Source organism: Saimiri boliviensis, chromosome 4, assembly GCF_048565385.1.
Source record: "Saimiri boliviensis isolate mSaiBol1 chromosome 4, mSaiBol1.pri, whole genome shotgun sequence".
NCBI lineage: Eukaryota > Metazoa > Chordata > Mammalia > Primates > Cebidae > Saimiri > Saimiri boliviensis.
In genome coordinates this window covers 9412207-9434184 of record NC_133452.1, presented here as the reverse complement: position 1 = coordinate 9434184, position 21978 = coordinate 9412207, and the positions used below count along the sequence as shown (strand labels likewise).

Below are 21978 nucleotides of genomic sequence, written 5' to 3'. Positions count from 1 at the left end.
TCAAGATATGTCCCGTCTATGCCACTTTTGCTGAGGGTTTTAATCATAAAGGGATGCGGGATTTTGCCAAACGCTTTTTCTGTTTCTATTGAAGATCATGTGATTTTTGTTTTTAATTACATTTATGTGGTGTATCACATTTATTGACTTGTGGATGTTAAACCATCCATGCATTTGTGGTATGAGACCCACTTGATCATGGTGGATTATCTTTTTAATAAAAATTCATGTTGGAGTAAGTACTCTCTCTTAGCTTATATTTTGTTTTTTGGTTTTTTTTGAGACGGAGTTTCGCTCTTGTTACCCAGGCTGGAGTGCAATGGCGCGATCTCGGCTCACCTCCACCTCCACCTCCTGGGTTCAGGCAATTCTCCTGCCTCAGCCTCCTCAGTAGCTGGGTTACAGGCACGCGCCACCATGCCCAGCTAGTTTTTTGTATTTTTAGTAGAGACGGGGTTTCACCATGTTGACCAGGATGGTCTCGATCTCTCGACCTTGTGATCCACCCGCCTCGGCCTCCCAAAGTGCTGGGATTACAGGCTTGAGCCACCGTGCCCGGCTAGCTTATATTTTGTTAAGGATTTTTGCATCTGTGTTCATCAGGGATATTGGTGTCTAGTTTCTTCTTTTGTTATGTTCTTTCCTGCTTTTGGTATTAGGGTGACACTGGCTTCATAGAATAATTCAGGAAGTATTCCGTCTTTTTCTGTCTTTTGGAATAGTGTCAATAGGACTGGTAGCTATTCTTCTTTGAATGTCTGATAGAACTCAGCTGTGAATCTGGGCCTGGACTTTTTCTGTGTTGACAATTTTTTTTATTACTATTTCAGTCTCACTGCTCATTATTAGTTTCTTCAGAGTTTCTGTTTCTCCTGGTTCAACCTAGGAATGTTGTAGATTTCCAGGAATTTATCCATCTCCTCTAGGTTTTCTGGTTTGTGCACAAAAAGGTGTTCATAGCATCCTTGAATGATCTTTTGTATTTCTGTGGTATCAGTTGTAGTATCTCCCATTTCAGTTCTAATTGGATCTTCTTTTTTCTTATATTTTGGTTAGTTTTGCAGTTGAGCTATCAGTTGTATTTACCTTTTCAAAAACCAGCTTTTTATTTCATTTGTCTTTTGTATTTTTTTGTTTGAATTTGATTTAATTCTGCTCTGATCTTGGTTATTTCCTTTCTTCTTCTGATCTTGGTTTTCTCTTTTGGGTTTGGCTTGTTCTTGTTTCTCTAGCTTCTTGAGGTCTGACCTTAGATTGTCTATCTGTGCTCTTTCACACTTTCTGATGGAGGCATTTAATGCAATGAACTTTCCTCTTAGCTCCACCTTTCCTGTATCCTAGAGGCTTCGATAGGTTATGTCACTATTATTGTTCAGTTAAGAGAATTTTAAAATTTCTATCTTGATTTCATTGTTGACACAGTGATCATTCAGGAGGAGGTGAATTTCCATGTATTTGCATGGTTTTGAGCATTCCCTTTGGGTTGATTTCCAGTTTTATTCCACTGTGTCTGAGACAGTACTTGCTATAATTTTGATTTTATTCCACTGTGGTCTGAGAGAGTACTTGCTATAATTTTGATTTTTTAAAATTTGTTGACACTGGTTTTATGGCCTATCATATAATCTGTCTTGGAGAATGTTCCATGTGCTGATGAGTAGAATGTATATTCTGCAATTGTTGGGTGTAGAATATTCTGTAAATACCTGTTAAGTCCATTGTTGGTTGACTTTCTGTCTTGATGAGCTGTCTAGTACTGCCAGTGGAGTACTGCAGTCCCCCTAGTATTGTGTTGCTGTCTATCTCATTTCTTAGGTCTAGTAGTAATTGTTTTATATATTTAGGAGCTCCAGTGTTAGGTACATATATATTTAGGAATGTGATATTTTCCTGTTGGACTATTCCTTTTATCACTATGTAATGTCTCTCTTTGTCTTTTTTAACTGTTGTTGCTTTAAAGTTTGTTTTGTTGGATTTTAGAATGGCTACTCCTGCTTGCTTTTGGTGTCCATTTACTTGGAATGTCTTTTTTCACCCCTTTACCTTAAGTTTATGTGAGTCTTTATATGTGAGGTGGGTCTCTTGAAGACAGCAGATACTTGGTTGGTGAATTCTTAGCCATTCTACCATTATGTATCTTTTACTGGAGCATTTATTTAGGTCATTTACATTCAGCATTAGTATTGACCTGTGAGGTACTATTCTGTTTATCATGCTCCTTGTTGCCTGGATACTTTTTTTTCATTGTTTTGTTTTCTAGGTCCTGTGAGATTCATGCTTTAAAGAGGTTCTGTTTCAATGTGTTTCCAGGATTTGTTTCAAGATTTAGGGTTCCTTTTAGCAGTTCTTATAGTGCTGGCATGGCAATGGCAAATTCTCTCAGCATTTGTTTGTCTGAAAAAGACTATCTTTCCTTTATATATGATGCTTAGTTGCTGGACACAAAATTCTTGGCTGATAATTGTTTTGTTTGAGGAGGCTAAAGATAGGAGCCCCGCCCCATCTAGCTTGAAGGGTTTCTGCCGAGAAATCTGCTGTTAATCTGATAGGTTTTCCATTATAGGTTACTTGATGCTTTTGCCTCACTGCTCTTAAGAGCCTTTCCTTGACTTAGATAAACTGATGACTGTGTTCCTAGGCAATGATCTTCTTGTGATAAATTTCCCAGATGTTCTTTGAACTTATTTATTTGGATGTCTACATCTCTAGCAAGGCTCAGGAAGTTTTCCTTGATTATTCCCTCAAACATGTTTTTCAGACTTGTACATTTCTTCAGGAACACCAATTGTTCTTAGGTTTGATCATTTAACATAATCCCAAACTTCTTGGAGGCTTTGGGCTTTGTTCATTGTTTTTAATTCTTTTTTTTTTCTTTGTCTTTGTTGGATTGGGTTAATTTGAAAGCCTTGTCTTCGAGCTCTGATATTCTTTCTTCTACTTGTTGGATTCTGTTGAGACTTTCCAGTGCATTTTGCAATTATCTAAGTGTGTTCTTTATTTCCAGAAGTTGTGATTGTTTTTTATTTAGGTTATTTCACTGGAGATTTTTCTATTCATATCCTATGAAATGATATAGGATACCATTTTTATTTCTTTAAGTTGGACTTCACCTTTCTCTCATTCCTCCTTGGTTTGTTTAACAGTCGACCTTCTGCGTTTTTTTTCTGGCAAATCAGAGATTTTGTCTTTATTTGGATTCATGGCTAGTAGGTAGCACACTTTACCTTTTGAGGTAAAGAACCTTGTTTTGTCATATTACCAGAATTGTTTTTCTGGTTCCTTCTCAATTGAGTATGTCAGAGGGAAGATCTTGCACTCAGGGGCCGCTGCTCAGATTCCTTTGTCCCGCGAGGTGCTCCCTTGATGTGGTGCTCTCCCCTTTCCCCTAGGGATGGGGGTTCCTGAGAGCTGTACTGCAGTGATTGTTATTTCTCTTCTGGAACTAGCCACCCAGCAGAGCTACCAGGCTCTGGGCTGGTCCTGGGGAGTGTCTGCAAAGAGCGTTGTGATGTGATCCATCTTCAGGTCTCTCAGCCGTGGATACCAGCACCTGCCCTGGTGGAGGCAGCAGGGGGATGAAGTGGACTTTGTGAGGGTCCTTGGTTTTATTTTTGTTAAGCGAGCTGGTTTTGTGTTGGGTGGCCTCTGGCGAGGAGGTGGCACTTTCTTTTTTTTTTTTTTTTTTGAGACGGAGTTTCGCTCTTGTTACCCAGGCTGGAGTGCAATGGCGCGATCTCGGCTCACCGCAACCTCCGCCTCCTGGGTTCAGGCAATTCTCCTGCCTCAGCCTCCTGAGTAGCTGGGATTATAGGCACGCGCCACCATGCCCAGCTAGTTTTTTGTATTTTTAGTAGAGACGGGGTTTCACCATGTTGACCAGGATGGTCTCGATCTCTTGACCTTGTGATCCACCTGCCTCAGCCTCCCAAAGTGCTGGGATTACAGTCTTGAGCCACCGCGCCCGGCCTTGGAGGTATCACTTTCAAAAGCACATGAGCTACAGTAGTATAGGGCAGATAAGGCAATGGGCAGGGCCATCGAGCTCCCCAAGAGATTATGTTGTCTTTGGCTACCAGGGCGGGTAGAGAAAAATCATCTGCTGGGGGCAAGGTTAGATGAGTCTGAGCTCAGCCTCTCTTTGGGCAGGGCTTGGTGCGGCTGCTGTAGGGGTTGGGAGTCTGGTCCTCAGGCCAATGGAGTTATGTTCCCAGGGGGATTATGGTTGCCTCTCCTGTGTCACACAGGTCACCCAGGAAGTGGGGGAAATCTGGCAGTCACAGGCCTCACCCAGCTCCCAAAAGGTCGATCTCACTCCCACCATGCCTCCCTGGAAGCAGGGAGTTTGCTTCCAGGCAGCCAGTGAGCAGGGCTGAGAATCTGCCCCAGACTACAAAGCTCCCAGCTGAGAAAGCAAGCAGACTCAGTTCCTTGGCTGTCCCACTGAGCATGCAGCGGCAATCCATCTCCTTCAAGGGGTCTGTGGATTCTCCTGGCTTTCCTGGTATATTCTTGCAGTAGTTCTTGGAGCGAAAGTTTATGACATGAGTCTCCAGACACTGCTTTGTCCATCCGAGTGGGAGCTGCGAGTTAGTCCTGCCTCCTGCCTGCCATTTCCCTTCTCCAGACTCTCCCCTCTAGTCAGTGTCAGTAATTTAAGTCTGTAGGAATTTGTCCACTTTAGCTAAATTGTCTATTTGTTGACATACCATTGTTCATGGTAGTCCCTAACAATACTTTTCATTTTTCTAAGGCTGGTAATGAAGTCTACTTCTATTTGTGTTTTCTCTTTTTCTTGGCTAATAGTTTATCAGTTTTGTTGACCTTTTCAAATAATCGGCTTCTGATTTCATTAATACTCTTGTTTTGCTGGTTTCCTTTTTTTTTTTTTCCATATTAATCTTTATTGTTTGCTTCCTTCTGCATGCCTTGGGTTTAATTTATTCATGTTTAAAAGTTTCTTGAGACAGAAAGTGGTCAAGACAAAAATGATAGTAAAAATAATCTTCCAGACCATTTTTTAAAATAGAGCTTATATCTTGAACACATTCTAAAGGTGGCTTCTCAATAAGAAAAAAAAAAAGTAATATGAAAGCAAAGAGTAGCTTTTCTTCCCTTCTACACATCAGCCTCAGTCTGCTGGCATATTCCTTACTACAGGGTTGTTGGGCCTTTCCAGGAAAGGGCCAGAGAGTGAATATTTTTGGTCCGTGGTCCATACTGTCTTGGTCACAACTACTCAGCTCTGCTGTTGTGGTGCAAAAGCAGCCATTGATCATGTGCAAGTGAATAGATGTGGCTGTGCCCAGCAAAACTTGATTTACAAAGCAAGCTGCAGGCCAGGTAGGGCTGTAGCCAGAATCAGCCAACCCCGGCTCTAGAGCACTAAATAAAATTAAGAAACAATGTTTTCTTAGTCTAGCAGAGTTGATATCAGAGTATCCTCTTTCAGAAGCAATCCCCTCTGGGAACAGGATGTATAATGCTACCTTATTTCTACATTTTTTATACTGCAGTAAAAAGGTGGACTCTGCTTAGGTGTGGAAGCTGTGAGATAAAACTGGTTTACACAGGATGCGGAAGGTAGCTCTAAAGCAGGACTTTTAAAGGCATGTTGTGTGTTGACGCCAGAATGAGGTGTCATTGCCCAGGGCACAGCAGCCATTAAAAGCCATGGCCATTCCTTTATGTTTACAGACTCTGTTTAGGTTTTAAAAGCTTTTACAAAAGTCCAGAATGGCCAAGAAGAGTTTCAGCTTGCTGTTCAAGACTGCATTTCTTCCTTCAGAAGTATGAGTCTGTCCTTCGAAGCTTGCTCTGTTTTTCCTGTTAAAAAGATCACCATATTTTCCTGGAAGGGATCAGTTTGTTCTTGGCCATGTGCTGAATCAGGTAACCTCTTAGTGTGGTGTCTGAGGTCACGGCAAGTCACTGATCTGTTGTGATGGAAACTCCCAAGACAGGTACTGCTTGAAATGTTTATCACGTCATCGATCCCTGTAACCTAATAGCCTCACAAATCCCCAGCCTCCCCGAATTAACAGAAAGGTCACGGACTTTCCACTCTGGGGCAAGTCCTCTGGTGACCCGCTCCAGTGTTCTGGCATTTTGTCAAGTCACACTTTGTCTTCTTGAGACAGCTGTTGTCAATCATAGAAGTACAGTTCTTTTCATACATCGTTAGGTAGTTTGTTCTTAGTCATTCCGTTGGACTCATTCCTGTTTCAGAGTGACTTACTGCAGACGCGGGTGCCACTTGAGTGGTTTCCTCACCACCTTGCATTTTCCTGTCAACTGTCTCCTTAAAGTTGACAGGGTTGCTTTGTCTCACAACTCCAGGATGTACTGTTTATATTGGGTTTTATTCATTCTTTACTCATAATCTTCCTCCACTGTCTCTCCTTCCGCTTCAGAGTTATTTGAATTGCTGTACAACATGTTTTCGTTTTGGGCTGAAATCAGCCTCATCATATTGCTTATTTGCGTTCTCAATACTCGACCATTCCTGTATATATTTGAATATTGCTGTCCCCCACTCACTGTCAGTCCTTCACGTCTGCTTCCCAAGTTCCTTCTGTAATAGTTTTCTGAAACTGTCTTGGCTTTCTCAGGCCTCGCTTCAGTTTATTGATACCTTTTTAAAGAATGTCAGAACCGATACTGTCAGAACTGTGGGTGTTCTGACAGTATCAAGAGCAGCATTCCATAATGTGGACTTACACTAATCTTAATTTAGCAGACATCCCTGCCTTCATGGAATATAAAGTCTATAATCAGGGAGACAAACAAAGCTTGATTAGATAGTTAAATGTGAGACATGCCCCAGGCTCCACCCTCAGCTGGTGGGTTCTCACATCCTGATGAGAGATGATGGGGGATTTGCTTAGAGCAATGAAGTTCAGAGGACCGCTCTCTGAGGAATGCGGTCACAAGGAAGGAGAAAGAATGAAGCCTGGGGAGTGCACGGCATCATGGTCAAGCCGGAAGAGGTGGGGCACCAGCACAAAGGGCTAGAATGGCCCGGACCAGGCAAGGGAGGTGGCACGGGTCCACTGCAGAGCCTTTCCACTTTTCCTGAAGACACTGGGTGAGGCAGTGGAGAGATACGCAGTTTCCCAAGTTTCATTTCATCCAGTCCAGTAAGCTGTGCTCTCTAGTAGTATCCACCACATACTTTATTAGTTTTATCTTTGTTCAACCCAACAACAAAAATTTGGAAAGATTGCTACACGTGATAGGGACAGTACCCCAGGTTGACATGACAGCCCATATATCAGCTCTGTGTTTCACATTAAAAAGTTACCATTCATCCAATCCAAACATTCACCCAATACACACATTCTCTCGAAGACTAGCATGGTTCTGTTCAATACCTTGCTATAATTCCAATTCATTAGTTCGCATAGCTTATTTGAAAAGGCACATTTGGTCGGTCCGATGTCATTCTTAGGGCATCTTTGCTCTCTCCTAGCCGTTACTGCTTGCTTTTATGTACTCAAAAGTCATCCATTTAATGCTCCATTCCTGAATGTGGCTGCAAAGCAGTCTCTATAACCCACTCACGTTCCCTCCTTAAATTGCCTCCCTCCAAGTCTGTTTCCTCAAAGATCATCCCTTAGTGGTTCACAATAATCACAAACCCTGGGTGCAGCTGATGCAGGCTGAAAGGTAAGCATTCACTGTTCAGTTAGAGCAACTCATTCCCTGACCTGAGCTGAGCGTGTTCCACCCTTGCCCGTGCTTAGACCTCTTTCTTTGATAGAACAAGCAAAAGAGGGGCTGCTCCGTTTCCCATCAACATCTATTGCCTGTGTGCCTGTGGGAGGCCTGGGCCAGCCTTGCTGTTTCTGCCTCAGATGCAAGTCAGGAAGCTCCAGTCGTAGCACTGGTCGTCCCAGGCTGTGCCATTCTTACCCAGGAGCTGGCTCCGCAGCGTTGTGTGCAGGCACTTGACGGTCTGGGCCACCCTGTGCTCACGCATCGCCTTTCCTTCCTCATCATGTGCAAAGACAGAGAATGGCATTCCGAAATTCCGTGGATGTCTTTTCTGAATTTCCTAGAACGTTTGGCAAAGATCTGGCTAAAACTAGTATTACGGAACAGAAAAAGGGAAAGTGACATTTGTATAATTTATTCTTGAACTGCAAAGGAATTATTATGCCGCAACCTTTGTGTTCATACCACTCACCTCCTTAAAATTCAACAGAAACAGAGGTGCCATAAATGTCAAAAATACCTCTTCATTCCAACATGTAAAACAAGACTGCCTTGTATAAAAAAAAATCAAATGTAAAAATTCTTTGAGTCTTACCCAATGAAAAGTTTTACTAACACAGCCCTGGGGGATATTTCCAGATACTGAAAAGATCTAAGCAGGTGCTTAAGAACTGCTTTTTAACCCATTCGCAACCTTGGTATTAACCCTCTAGGATGAGGCTGCAGGAGGTGAGGACGGCCTGGGTGGGAACCTGCATGTCCGTTCCCGGAGAACAGCTTTGCTTTTTTACTGGTAACTCCGAAACGACAAAGTATTGACTGCACAAAGCATTCAGGTTCTTTTTGGCCTAATTATTCTTAAGGAAGGTAGTTCTTTTTTAGGTAACGAAATCAGAAGATAATTGAAATTCCATTACTCGGGCCTCTAGTAACTGCCCCCTTCCTGCAGTCACTCTTCACTGAGGGCCACTATGGTGTGACCCTGAGGGGGATGGGGCAGGGCCGTGAGCTCAGGAGCCCACCCCTGTGCTCAGAGAGACGGGACTCCAATGAGGAGACATACTATGTACGTGCAATTTCCGATATCTTAATTATTGACCAAAAGAGTAATTTCAGACAGTTGAATGTCATGATTGGCTACTATGCCAATTGGTGATGAATTCTGTGAATGGTATCGAATGTCCTGGACCAAGAGGAACAACAACATGTCCTTGGTCCTTGGCCTAAGAAGTCCAGCAAGTCCCTCTCTCAAGTTGTACATCCGTTGTTTTCAAAAGCCATTGTGACAGGTCAAAACCTCCAAACACCTGGAGCATCTGGTTTATGTTTCAATGTACTTGACACTCTGGGAACACTCATCCTAAGCCCTGGCTGCAGGAGGCGGGATGCTGAGGATGTGAATGGGTGTGCTGGATGTGCGCTAATGCCTAGGTAGGTGTCAGGCGCTGTGCTGGCTTTTGGGGTTCTGTGATGACCAGGCGGGCCCTGGACCTTCATTACGGGCTCCGGTTTTGGAGTGAGAGGGATTGGCATTTGTAAAGATTACTTGCTTACGCGCTGTCTAGCATGCACATTCAGGATGTGACTTGAGCTTCATTCATCCTGGCCAAAAAAAGGTTCAAAAATTGTTGTCAATTAAATTTCTGAAGATATTTGTAGGGAAACACCCTATTGAGATGCACCCAATTTCTTGTCCGCACAGCCACCATATCCTTATGTAGACGGGGAAAAATGCAGAAAAGAGGGAATTTAAGCAGCTGGCTTGAAGCCCCTAAATGGTTCCTTGGCAGAGGCAAAGAATGAGCCCAGAGTCTGAGATGCAAGATGCCGGTCCCTTCTGAACGCACATGGAGCAACGCAGTGCACCTGCAGACTCCGTGCTCAGCAGCCTGGAACACCAGCTCTCCCACCCTTGCCTAGAAACGCCTTCTCAGCTGAACGGCTACTCTTTCCCAGCAGCACCTGTCAGCAGAGCTCAGCCACTTCTGCCCCCTGCACCGAGGCGTGACTAGGACCAGAAGAGTCAGAACGCATGGCGACGCCAGCACATCCGTGAGTATGTTGCCTGTAGGCTTGCTTAAGTATTTCCTTCTCTATAAACCTCACTTAGGAGCAACTTCAGTTAAGGCATTGTCAGACACAGTTGTGAGGGAGGCAGTATGAGGGGACTACTCCACAGCACCTTGGGGAGTCACATTTTGGGGCTCTCCTGTAAAGTCTGGGGGAAGGAAGCGATGGCTTAGTGGTCAGCTACAGACACAGGTGTGCTTCCATGTTCTTTTAAACACAAATGGCAGCTCACAAATATTCCTCCAGATAGCCTAGGGCCCGACATGGGCAAACCAAAGTATTTGTTTTCCTTTATCTTTAACCTAATAAATGTGTGGAAAGTCTGGCATTGCTTTAGAGAAAGCTGGATGAAATCTCTTCTTTTGAGCAGGAGTAGAGACTCTAGAGAATTTTCACTGGATACCTTTCTTCCCACTTTGGTTGGTATTTCTGAATACGTTCTAAAGCCTATGCAAAGTCCATTCTGCTTTGCCTGGGGACTAGCCAGTCCACTCCTCCACTCCAGTGGGGTCTTTTCTGTGCCTGTCACATCAACTACTATAAGTTTGATTGGATAATTAATGAAATTTAAATCACTTTCTGTCCCAGGTATGGAAATAATAGAAAACCCCTAATGTTTTAAAATTTAATCATCAGCTACTTTTACAAGGCTTTGCATGCATTTGTTTAGAGAATACAGCAGTTGAGAGATTCCAGTTTCTGTGTGATCACATGAAGAAAGTTTGTTTCCTCTCTGTAAAAGTAAGCAGGGTGGTAGTAGACTGACTCACAAAGTGCCTTACTTCCTTCTCCTGGTTAATCATGTTAACTTAGTAGTCGCAGAATCAGTCCACTTCCTCCAGACCTCAATCTCCATCTTCCAAATGGTTGGTGTCTTTTAACAGAGTCCCCGTGGGCAAGGTTTCCTGGAAGAAGTCCATTCAATTCCCTGCCTCCAAGCGGCAGGAGTCGCCTAGCATATGGCCCCTGATGTCTGGGGATGACCCTGCATTGCTCTCCAAAGTTCAGTCAAGGTTTGTATTTTTCTCTCCCACCTTGAATTACAGAACAGGCTCTCAGTAGGGTGATAAGCTGTAAGCTAGAACGAGAGGGAAAGCTGGAAAAGACAGGAAGTGTAGCTCTTAGTCCATGGAGCTCTAATTAGGGCACAAAAAGATGGCTTAAACTCCATGGGTTTTTAACTCATAGAAAAATTAACACCATGGGAGCCAAAGCAGTTCTTTGCTGAAGAGATGGTGACCTCCATGTGACCTGAACATGGGTGAAGCGCTCTGAGGAGGAGTGAAGAGCTGGCCAGGAGCACCTGTGGCTGTGTCATTAAGGGTGCAGGGCACAAGGAAACCAGGTCCCCAGGCCACATAACAACATTGTTCTTCATGGACAGGTCAGATGACTGATGAGAACGTCCAGATCTCTCTCCCCCAGCATGCCACATTCTCTTTCGGCTCTGAGGCAATTCAAAACCTAGGGCTTAGTTACTTCCTAGGAGAATTCTTCTGCCTGCATTCCTCCAGCCTGGCACCTAAGGCCCTAGCAGGCAGCCTGTTTGCTTGCTTGCGTTTTGTGTGATACCAGAGCCAATTCAGAAGAAAATGGAATGTCTTTGGGCACCTGGATGTATGTTTTTAGAACTTATATTACCTCTGTGTTGAATGGAAGAATGACAGCGAGAAAATGACACATTTTTAGTACGACAAGAAACTTTCTGAGCATTTTTTAGAAGTAGCAACATAGAGGCAGCATTCTAGTCTTTCAGCCTCGGATTCGTGCTTTAGGATTCTTAAAGAAGTGTGCCTCTTTTACCCTTTACAGCCCAAGAGGTAGGTTTATTATCCCCATTGTGCAAATGGGGAACAAGTCAGCAAGGAAGTGTCTCACCCAACTCCTACAGCCGATGAGCTGCAGAGTTGAGTGAACGGCAGACCTCACAGCATCACAGACCCCTCTGAGAGACCAGCCCGAGAATCCAGCGCAGGCCCACCAGGGTGTGCTCAGACACACGAGGCTACACACGGTGCACACCTCCACTTATCCAAGGGCCCATTTTGCCTAGGGTCACATCCTGGGTATTGGCCCACAAAACTCTGCAGTCAGTGCTTCGTGCAGGGTGCAGGGTGGGCGGATGTGCTGGGTGCTCCCATCAGGCCTGCTGGCAAGTTAACTCAGGGCCCAGCTCTGCAGTATGCTCTTCCCACAAGTCAGCCAGGATTTGTTCCCTTTTTCACTTCTGTGAATTCAAATTCATTTGTGTCAACAATGCATTATTGTCCCGTCAGCAGAGGGAGCTTCTCTAGCGCTCTCTTATAACTCCTTGGCGTATCTAGTTTGGTTGTGCTTGGTAAACAAACAGTGACTAAATGAGCAAATAGCCAAAACCATGACAGCTGCATAGAATATGCCTTCTACTATTTGGCCAGTTTTGTATGGAGCAGTTCATTCCTTCTCATGTAACACACGCAGCTTCTACTGGCGGTTTGCAGCTGCACACCAGGAGAAAGATGTATCCTGCCTAAATCATGCTCCAAATACACCTCTGTCCAAGTGCCATTGGTGCCTCGGCCTAAGACAACATAATAGCTGGTATTTAATTGTTCTGCAAAAATGGCACTGCTTTTTGTTCCTTCTTGTTCTGCATTTTTGGCACCTGTTGGCTGACAGTAGTCTGCAAAGGCCCCTGGAGATGCTACAGGGCCGAACTATTCCGTGGAGTAAAATGGGAGCAGGCAGGAGCCCAGAGGAAGGCAGAATGCCCAGGTGGGTTTTTGTATGTGGGATGTCGGCTCTGATTTGACCCTGATCAGAGCAGGACCTGGCTGCTTTAGGACACGGGCAAGCTCTACATGTTGGGAAGGGCCAGGTATTTTTATAAAGTGAATCTGCATTTCTTTAGGGGAGCCCACTTTGGCTGCACTGCTGAGAGGAACAGTTGTTAATGCAAGCTCATCTCACAGATCACTAGAGTCCCCAGGATGTACATTCATTCAACTTCAAGATCAGTTTCTTCAGAGTTGGGCACCTCTTCAAGACTTTTACGCCGAGATATTCCACTGCAGAGACTGAGAAAAACTCTCCCTTGCTGTGTGCCAAGGACGCACTTGGTTGGTCTCCACGCACGTGCTCGCTGTTTCTGCCCTCACAAATGCTCACGAGCACCTGGACCTGTGTCTCTTGCAAGGAGCTGTGCTGGCCTCCCCACCCCTCTGAACTGCCGACGCCTCTGCGGCAGCTGCCTCCTGTGAGCAGGATCTGAAACACCAAAGCCATGGCCAAGGGCAGGATGAGGGGTAGCACTCTGTGTAAACATACTCCACAGATGACCCAGACAAGCACTTTAATTTTTTTTTTTTTTTGGGAGGCATAATTTAGTCATCTTACCTAAAGCACTTTTCACTTTATCTCTGGCAACCAAGGGTTACAGAAAACTCAGCACCAAAGGATGAAACGGTAACTTGTTCCCTTCGGTCCCCAGCCCTGCCCTCCCCTGCAGCCTAAAATACCCTTTCCATGATCACAGAACAAAGCTCACGCTCACCACACAGCCACTCTCACACACACTCGCACAAAAAGAAAACCAAAGCCCACAAAAGCACGTGGGGAATAAAAGATTACAGAACATCTTCCTCCCCATCCAGCCTTCAGACCAGACTCCCTGGCTGGAGAGGCCGTGACTTCCGCCGTGCCCAGCAGGGGCTCACCAGCCTTTGTCCCATGTCCCACTAAGGAGGATATGCAGAGGCCACCAGTTCCCCAAGGGTCCCTTCAGATGGCGACACATCCCTGAGTCAGTCATTCTGTTTCTGCTTGCTGTCAGAGTTGCCGTAGGCAGAGCCCTTGTCAATTTCTGTCACACCAATCATCCATCGGACTCCCATGGAGGCTGCAGACAGACAGAAGGAGAGCAGAGTTAGGAGTGGCCCAAACAGACTACAGGGCCATTTGCCCACAGAGCATGTGAGAAGGCCCGTGGCTACGAATCATAAGCATCAGCTGAGAGCTGGTGGGTCTGAGATGCCATCCTGCTCCCAGCTTCACAGTCACCCTCGAGTGCAGACATTTGTGACATTAAGACAAAGCAAGGCTGCTCTGGTGGGGGTTTTCCTTCTTGGACCTTGAAGGTGAATGATTTGGCAAGCCACGCACAGCTGCTCACAGGGACTCAGAAACCCTCGGCTGCCTCTGCTGGCCCCCAGGTAAAGAGGATTCTCTTGTGAATGAGGGGCAGGAACTTAACAGGGCACGTTTGGCAAAGTTTGATGAAGAACAGACCAGGAGCCTCAACGGGGGAATTGTGTCCTGACACACTTTCAATTTTCCACACTTGTATATTGCTTGGGTCTTTTATGGTGAGCACAGAGCATCTTTGTGTTTCACAGAAAGGAACTGAGACCCGTTCATTTGAAGGAAGCATGCGATCTCTGTGGGCTTGGACAATGTGCTGTCTCCGGGGTTCTCTGAAGCCTCAAAGAGGACACCAGGCTTGGAGAGATGGGGCCTTTCACAGGGAAACCCCAAAGTCTTCCTTGGCTCCCGGAAGCAGAGGTCTGCTGTTCATAAGGCAGGAAGCAGGCATGACACGGCTGCCCAGCACAGAGGCAAGGAGCAGCGTGCACAGAGGCTTGGCGCCAAGAAGCAGCAGTAGCCCAAGAATACTGGTCACCTGGAGCGGATCAGTGGAATGCTCTGTCACCGAGTCTCCACTCGGTGTTGTCCACCTGCAGCAAAGGAGAAGCCACAGGCACCCCAGAGGAAGGCGGGAAGCTGCCTATCTGTCCCCACCGGGCTTCAGCACAGGGCTTTGCTCACAAGCAGGAAATGACACCAGTGAGCAGAGGATAGGGACGGAGCACTCCCAACTGTTGGGAATGGAAGTGGCAGCTGCGTCACCACCCAGCAGGGAACGTGTGGAATCCAGCGCAGGGTGGGAGGCTGGGCTACCCAGGCTATGGAGTGAGTCCCAGACCTGGTATTCGAGGGCCTCATACTCGTCCTGAAGTCTAGTTTCCCTGTGATTGCAGTCTGAGCCTGCTCCTCATCCATGGCACAACTGCCTACACAGTCAACCTGGGTCCCAGCCCTGGTGCCACCTCTCCCGGGCGGTGCTGTCGGCAGCCCCTTGCCCTCCACTCACCCACGAAGAAGACGAGGATGAAGCTGGCCAGCGTCAGAGAAGACCCGCTCCTGATCATGCTGACCAAGAACTGGAAGAAAGGGTAGAGCACCAACGAGGCCCAAAACAGCCAGTTCACCAGGGTCCAGGGCCGCCGAGGGGGCACCATGGGCGTCTCCGGGAAGGTGCCCGTCCTGTAGTACTCCTCCTGAAAGGCATCCTAGGGGACAGCAAGGGGAACCTCAGATACCACACGGGGCTTGGTGGCAGGTCCCTCCTGAGGCCCCGCTTCCAAGGGAATCACAGACACACAGGTGCCAAGGGGGTTCAGCAGAACTGGGGTCTGCAGCTCCTTCCAGAGAGCGCTTTGTGGGCAGCTGCTGTCTTCTCAGTGCTGCAACTGGCCACCCCCTCCCACAGGGACACTGGGAGTGGCAGGGCTGCTGTAACTGTCACTGAGTGCAGGGCATGGAGCATGATGAGCCCTGGCACCACGCCAGCCTGGGCCAGGATCCACCTGCTGCGGGCAAGCGCCTGCATCCCTGAGCCGAGGCCCCGGTCTGTCTAATGGGGCAGCAGTGCCTTCTACAAGAAGTCACTGGGACATTGGAGTGGACACTCCATGGAAACCTGGCCCGCAGTCAGGGAGGAGCTCGCCACCCAGCCTGGCCCGGGATACGCCCTGCCACCGTGGCCTCTCCACAGCCAGTTTACCTCGGCTCCTGCAGGGCAGCCCACGCACACCCACCACCCTGTTTGCCAGTGGAGGGCTCTGGGGGCTGTGATTCAAGGCAGCGTGAATGACAAAGGGCTTGAGGGCTGCAGGGTGTGGCTCTCCGAGGTGACAGCAAACTCAGGACTGGGTGTCCAAGGTGACTCTTCTAAGCAATTGTTAGACCATGTAAAAAGTAAACAGGCTCACATCTTTCCACTAAGCAGATTCTTGGTGGGCACCATCTACACATCCACCTCCACCCCCAGGGCGTGTCACTGAGCAGCTGGCACAACAGTTACTCCAGAGCCCTCATGGCATTCCCTGAAGTCCCTAGGTGAGAACGGGGGGCCTCTCACAGCGCCATGTAAATGTACTGCAGAAGAACACGGTGGCTCTTCCCTGGGTGTCTCATGCCACGGAGCTCCCACTGAGGGACTAGGGCTTGGCCACAAGAAGCTGCTGGGCACCAGGGAGGGACCCAGGAACCTGACAGTCAGCAGGGGTGCTCAAGCAGCTGGGAGCTGGGCTGCGTCAGGGCACGGGGAATGAGAGGCTGTGGCACCAGGATGCCCCCTGGGCCACATAAGGGGAGGTGCTGGCCGTGAGGAGGGGCCAGGGCAAGAGCCGCCTCCAGGGAGCAGAGCTGAGCCAGGCAGCCACAGGGAGGTGCCCAGGTTGTAACGTGAAAGTTGCACGTGGCTGACAGTGTGCGCGCCCACAAAAACGGGTGTGAGTCACGGTGAGGCCCAGTTTGTGTCCCATGAACTAGCCTGGTAATCTCCCAGTTCTCTAAGGAGTCAAGTTTTCTGGAAAATGAGGAGTCAAGTTTTCTGGAAAAAAATGTTTCCAATTATATGGAAATATAATGGAAACTTATGCTGACTGTTTCCCTTTAACAACTTGAGACAGTAAAGTCTGAAGTACCTCACACTTTTTTTCTTTTCCATGCAGGGTGTACTGAATCACAGGCTTTCTTTGCCTCTCAGAGTCACTTTTAGTATGAGTCACTAATTAGGCCATTTTGGAAAAAGAACCCCCAGCCCTTCCCTGGGCAGTTCAGAGGCCTCCGCTCTGTCCTCGGCCCCCTGCAGCCCATTCACAAGCCTGGTCCAAAGCATCACTTGTCACGTAACTCTGCTCTTGGACATCGGCCAAGGGAAGCCACATCATCAAGCAGTTTGAGAATAATCAACGTGTGTGCCAACCACACCCTCAAGCAGTGAGAGCGATCAGATGGTGGAGGAGACCGACCAATTTCACACAAGGAGGTGAGCACCACGACAGCAGCACAGGCGACACCCAGAGAGGTGGCACCCAACCCTGCCAGGGAAGGAAGCAGCATTCCACCTGCCCACCAGACCAGGCTGATTTTTCTTCTCCCAGATTGGGGCCATGGGGCACCTGAGAACTAGGCAAGGGGGGGTGATGTTTTTGCACGTTGTTAAAATACATATATATATTTATATATAGCTTTCTTAAGGTGTCATTTACATGCCATAAAACTCACCCATTTTAAAAATGGGCAAATGTGGTTTTTGAAAGAATTTTCCTTAATAGTCTTTATAGTACTTTTTTATGGTAATATCACAAAGGGGAACTTATCACGGCGCCTTTTTCTGTCTTGTTTCCAGAAAGACATTTGCTAGGCCAAGATTTTTGTATTTGCACCACTAGCAAGAAGAAGAAAGCACTCCTTTTTCTATGAGCTGCAGAACTCAGAACTTCCCATTCACTTTATTTTTTGAGACAGAGTCTTGCTCTGTCACACAGGCTGGAGTGCAATGGCACCGTCTCTGCTCACTGCAACCTCTGCCTCCTGGGTTCAAGGGATTCTCCCGCCTCTGCCTCCGCCTCCCAGTAGCTGGGATTACAGGCACCCGCCATCATGCCTGGCTTTGTATTTTTGTAGAGACGGAGTTTCACCATGTTGGCCAGGCTGGTCTTGAACACCTGAGCTCAGGTGATCTGCCTCAGCTTCCCAAAGTGTTGGGATCACAGGTGTGAGCCACCACACTTGGCCCCATTCACTTTAAAGTTTTCTTTCTCTCTGGTTTAAAACACTAAATCTCACCCCCACCCCTCACTTTTGGCCCATGACATTGCCACAGGACCTCCCACAGACAGGCGGGGAGAGACCAGCGCAGCCAGCTCCGGCCACACTTCAGGCTCCCGAAGCAGAATGTCCACGGCCAGTCTTGGTCCTACAACTCATTTTGTAATAAAATTTGCCCCACAGGGAAAGGACTTCGTGGTTTTGTTTCTGTATGTTACTGTGTGGCACAGTATAAAGTTGGAATTGGGAAATGGAGTCATTGAACGAAGGAGAGTCGGTTTGTTTCCAGAAAGAAGCATCAACCCACAAGCCGAAAGGAGGATGAGATCCTATCGACAGGTGGCAGATTCCCCGGACAAACACCCTCTGCTGCCGGCAACAACGGCGCTCCGGAGGAGACACGCGCAGAGCGCATCTGCTCCGCTTTCCCAGCCACAGCTCAGCAAAGACAATGTGGCTTAGGGCCCGGGGGAAGAAAGGAGGGAGAGAAGGAGGGGAGGAAGAACAGGAAAGAAAAAAGAACAGGAGAAAGTGGGGGAACAGAAAGGAAGAAGGGGCTCCTCTGAGTCAGCGGGTGTGGGCGGCGACAGGCTCCCAAGCCTCGCAAGCCTCAGCCTCAGCCTCAGCCTCGGCCCACAGACATCACCCGAGTGCACAGCCGGGACTTGCAAAGGACTCACCACGGAGGCCAAGCCTCGAGGCTCACTGCTGCCCTTCTAAGACCCTTCCGGTTTAAGTGAAAAAACAATTGCCAGTCCTAAAAGTGGTCCGTGTCCTTGAGGGCCAGAGCAGGGGAGCATACTGCTTCCCAATGGCCACCATGCCTGCTCCCCCAGCTCTGCGCGCCACCCAGAGCTGCTCCCGACCTTGGCCTCCACGAGACAGCTCTGAATGTAGCTTGCTTTCACTTATTTGTCTTTAGAGATAGGGTCTTGCTCTGTTGCCCAGGCTGGAGTGCAGCTGCACAATCGTAGCTCACTGTAACCTTGAACTTGTAGGCCCAAGCGATCCTCCCACTTCATCTTCCCCAGTAGCTGGGACTACAGGTGTGCAGCCCTAGGCCCAGCTAATTTTTTAAATTTTTTGTAGAGAGAGGTTCTCATTATGTTGCCCAGACTGGTCTCAAACCCCTAGCCTCAAGTGATCCTCCAGCCTCAGTCTCCCAAAGCGCTGGGATTACTGGCATGAGCCACTGTGCCCAGCCCCTCCTTAAAAGATAATGTTCTTTATTGCCAAGAGAGGGTTGGCTGCAGACTTGTTAATAACTGGCTCTGAGATCTCGCCCACCAGGAAAACACCTTTGCCACCACACGGCAGCACGGTGCATCCACAGCTGTGACGTGGAGGGACCCCTGGTGCCCAGTGCACTGACCTTTTCCTGGTAGAGCTTGTGCAGCCAGGCCGAGCACTTAGCATCGTCTTCAGGGATGTCTTCCAGTGGAATCCTCCTGCAAAGGCAGAGAGCAGCTGGCAGGGAGGAGGCGACGCCCACCTCCCAACATACGCTTTCCAGGAATGGTGTTGCCATTTTTTTGTTTTTATCTAGGTAGCCTAACTCATGTGGAAGTGAAGAGAATAACGCAAGTGATAGAAAGAAGGGGCATTCCACATCTACACTGGGAAAAACACAGGCCAAAATGCAATTGTGACCCATTAAGGAACAACCCCAGGCCCAGTTCAGTGGTACAGACAGATGCTGTCAGTACAGGGAACATCGCCTCATTCCAGCCTCCCTCCCACGTCACAAAAAGGCCCCCACACCTGATACTGGCCTCTCCCAAAGAGGACAACACGGCCTCAGTTTCCACATGAAACAATCCAATCTACATAGCATCGATGTATTGCAGATAATACACTAGTAATTTCTTAGCCAAGCAACCGACTTCCTGGTAATGCCAGATTATCTTCCATTAAATGATGCCTCTGGCCTCTTGGTTGGCCTTAAGGCAGACTCTGCAAAGGTTCTGACAAGTCGGTGGCGTGGATGGTGGAGAATTAAGGTTCTCCCAGATGGAAGAAGCCAGGGCATCTTCCCCAGGCGCCATGGCTCAGGCAGGGACCCTGAGTCACTGTGCACCAGCGACAGCTCAGAGCCTCGGGTGGCTCTGGGGACTGCTGCTGACAAGGGCTTGCCACTCTGTCATTTGCAGAAAGCCCATACTGAGCACGGGGAGGCGTCACTCTGCCACCTCTGCCGTTCCTATTTGTTTTCAGGTTGTTGGCTCTTGTGATTTCAGGGGATGTTCATTTACACTCAGTTTTGTCCCTGTCAAAATCTGCATCTGGCTTGACTTCCTAGGTGACTTCACTGCCTTTTACGGCCTAGGAGTATCTTAGTAAGAAGGCTTTAGAGCTTATCAATCACACTAGAGTCTGTAAAAAGAATAAATGATGGGATTCCATCTTATAACAAATTATAATGAGCCACTTAATTTGCAAGGCAGTATTGTACAGAGGTAAGTTTTTCACATAATTAGAACTTACCCCGTAAGCTTCTCTGGAAATACTCTTTCACCTTTTTTGTTCCTACACACACTGAACTTCCGTGAATCCTCTACTTCTTTGCTCTCTGATCTACTCTGCTTTGGAAATCAGCTCTCTCAAGCCTGCACAGTATTTCTTTATTTGGATAGTGGGAATGTAGTGAGTTTGGCTCTTTTCAGCAACTTGACATTATCGCCCTTGATGTTTCAGTGCTTTGTATTGATGTATGTTCAGAAAATGCCTCAATCATTTTTAATGGGCAGCTACAAGAAGAAAAGATGTGTGTTGAACAGCTTCAATGCTGACCTTACTCTGGGGTCGAGTGTGATCTGGCTTCGGTGAGTGAACGTGTCAGTATCATTTCTGGGCTGATGCTCACACATGCTTTGGAGAGTTGCAGCTACCTGAGAGGAAATAAGCTTGCACATGTCTTGGGGTTTTCCCAAATATCTGAGCCCAGCTGGCCATCAAGTGGAGCTCCTGCCAGCTTTCAGAGAACACGGGGAATAAAACTTCTGCTCTATTCCTAGGAGAAGGTCTAAAGGTCCCCTTTAGGCAGGCGGGTGATCCTCCTGCCTTCATATGCCACAGAACCAAGTCTCAGGGCACACTCGCCTGCACCATGAGGCAAGAAGACAGTGATGGTGATGACGCCGTCCTATTTTTATGGGAAAGCCAGATCGTTTTTAGATCAGAAGCTACTTAACTCTGGCTGCCAGTACACCAAAACATCTCCCAGAAAAGCTTGGACATTTGGTGTGACCTGGTGGGATCAAAGGGCCACTAGATTTTCACGGTGCCGTGTTGTGACTTGGCTTCCCTAAGGTCTTGAATCAGAAGGCTCTGTGCCACTGGGTTAGTTCTGCATTAGTGGGCATTTCAGATTCTCTCGATCAGCATTCAGAGAAAATGACCCACAGCACGACAAGCCAAGACCATCCCTGGCCCAGGTCACGCTGGGTTTTAATGTGTGAACTGCCATTGTGTTTACATCTGCGGCACCTTTCAACTGTCTCCCGCTGATCTTGGTGACATTCTGGAGCTCTTAGGCCCATTCTGTAAGTCAACAAGCAGGCAAGGAGAACTAGTTCGACTAACATGTCTGGAAGTGTCTTCAATAGAATCATTAATAGCCTGGAACATAACACAAAAGTGAGACACTGCAAAAGGGTTTTGCATTTGTGCCTAGAATGCCTTATATAAATACAGATCTGTGTGTATTCCATACAGCACACCCATCACCCAGGAAAAGGGTCAATAAGATAATCTCTTCACACTGATGCCAAAATAATTCTAAAACATGGCCTTCCCTTTGTTCGGCCTAAGCTCTTTGATAAGAAAGAGCTGGTTACAGAGGATCCAGAAGTAGCTGACATGGAAGGAGACTTCAGCAGATGACTCACAATAGCAGAATGTGTACAAGTTCAATGCAAAACAGTCTGTAAACAAGTCCGTGTGACCCGGGATCCCTAGAAGAAGTCTCTAGGTCATCTGTGATGTGTTTACTTTGAAATGGGCACTGTCTTTTCTGGAAAGGAAACAGTTTGACTTACCTAACATACAAATCTGCATGATATTTCTTTCCGTTTAGGACTCCCAGCAGTGTTGGATTTTCATTATTTCTGAAATTGAGTGTACAGTCATATACAGCTGAAACTATAAAAAATAAAACAAATACAAAGCAGTATATAGCGTGTGAACCCAATTTTGTTCTGTAGATACACACAATGGAAGACAATAATCAAACTGCTAACTAAGGTTACCAAGAAATGGTGTGGGTAGAGTTCTTTTTTTATATTATTTTTCTTGGAAATGGAGTCTCACTCTGTCACCCAG

General features: G+C 47.2%; 1 protein-coding gene across 1 annotated transcript in view; it reads right to left on the bottom strand.

Annotated features, from left to right (window-relative positions):
* Positions 1 to 7154: 7154 nt before the first annotated feature.
* AGPAT4 (1-acylglycerol-3-phosphate O-acyltransferase 4) overlaps positions 7155 to 21978 on the bottom strand; it is a 132343-nt gene continuing 117519 nt past the window's right edge. The window contains exons 6-9 of the mRNA XM_003933782.4: positions 21696 to 21798; positions 19031 to 19106; positions 14912 to 15110; positions 7155 to 13660 (exon numbers count right to left, since the gene is read on the bottom strand). Of these exons, the coding sequence (XP_003933831.2) occupies positions 13566 to 13660; positions 14912 to 15110; positions 19031 to 19106; positions 21696 to 21798 (473 nt within the window). The 3' untranslated portion in view covers positions 7155 to 13565. The remainder of the gene's footprint in view (positions 13661 to 14911; positions 15111 to 19030; positions 19107 to 21695; positions 21799 to 21978) is intronic.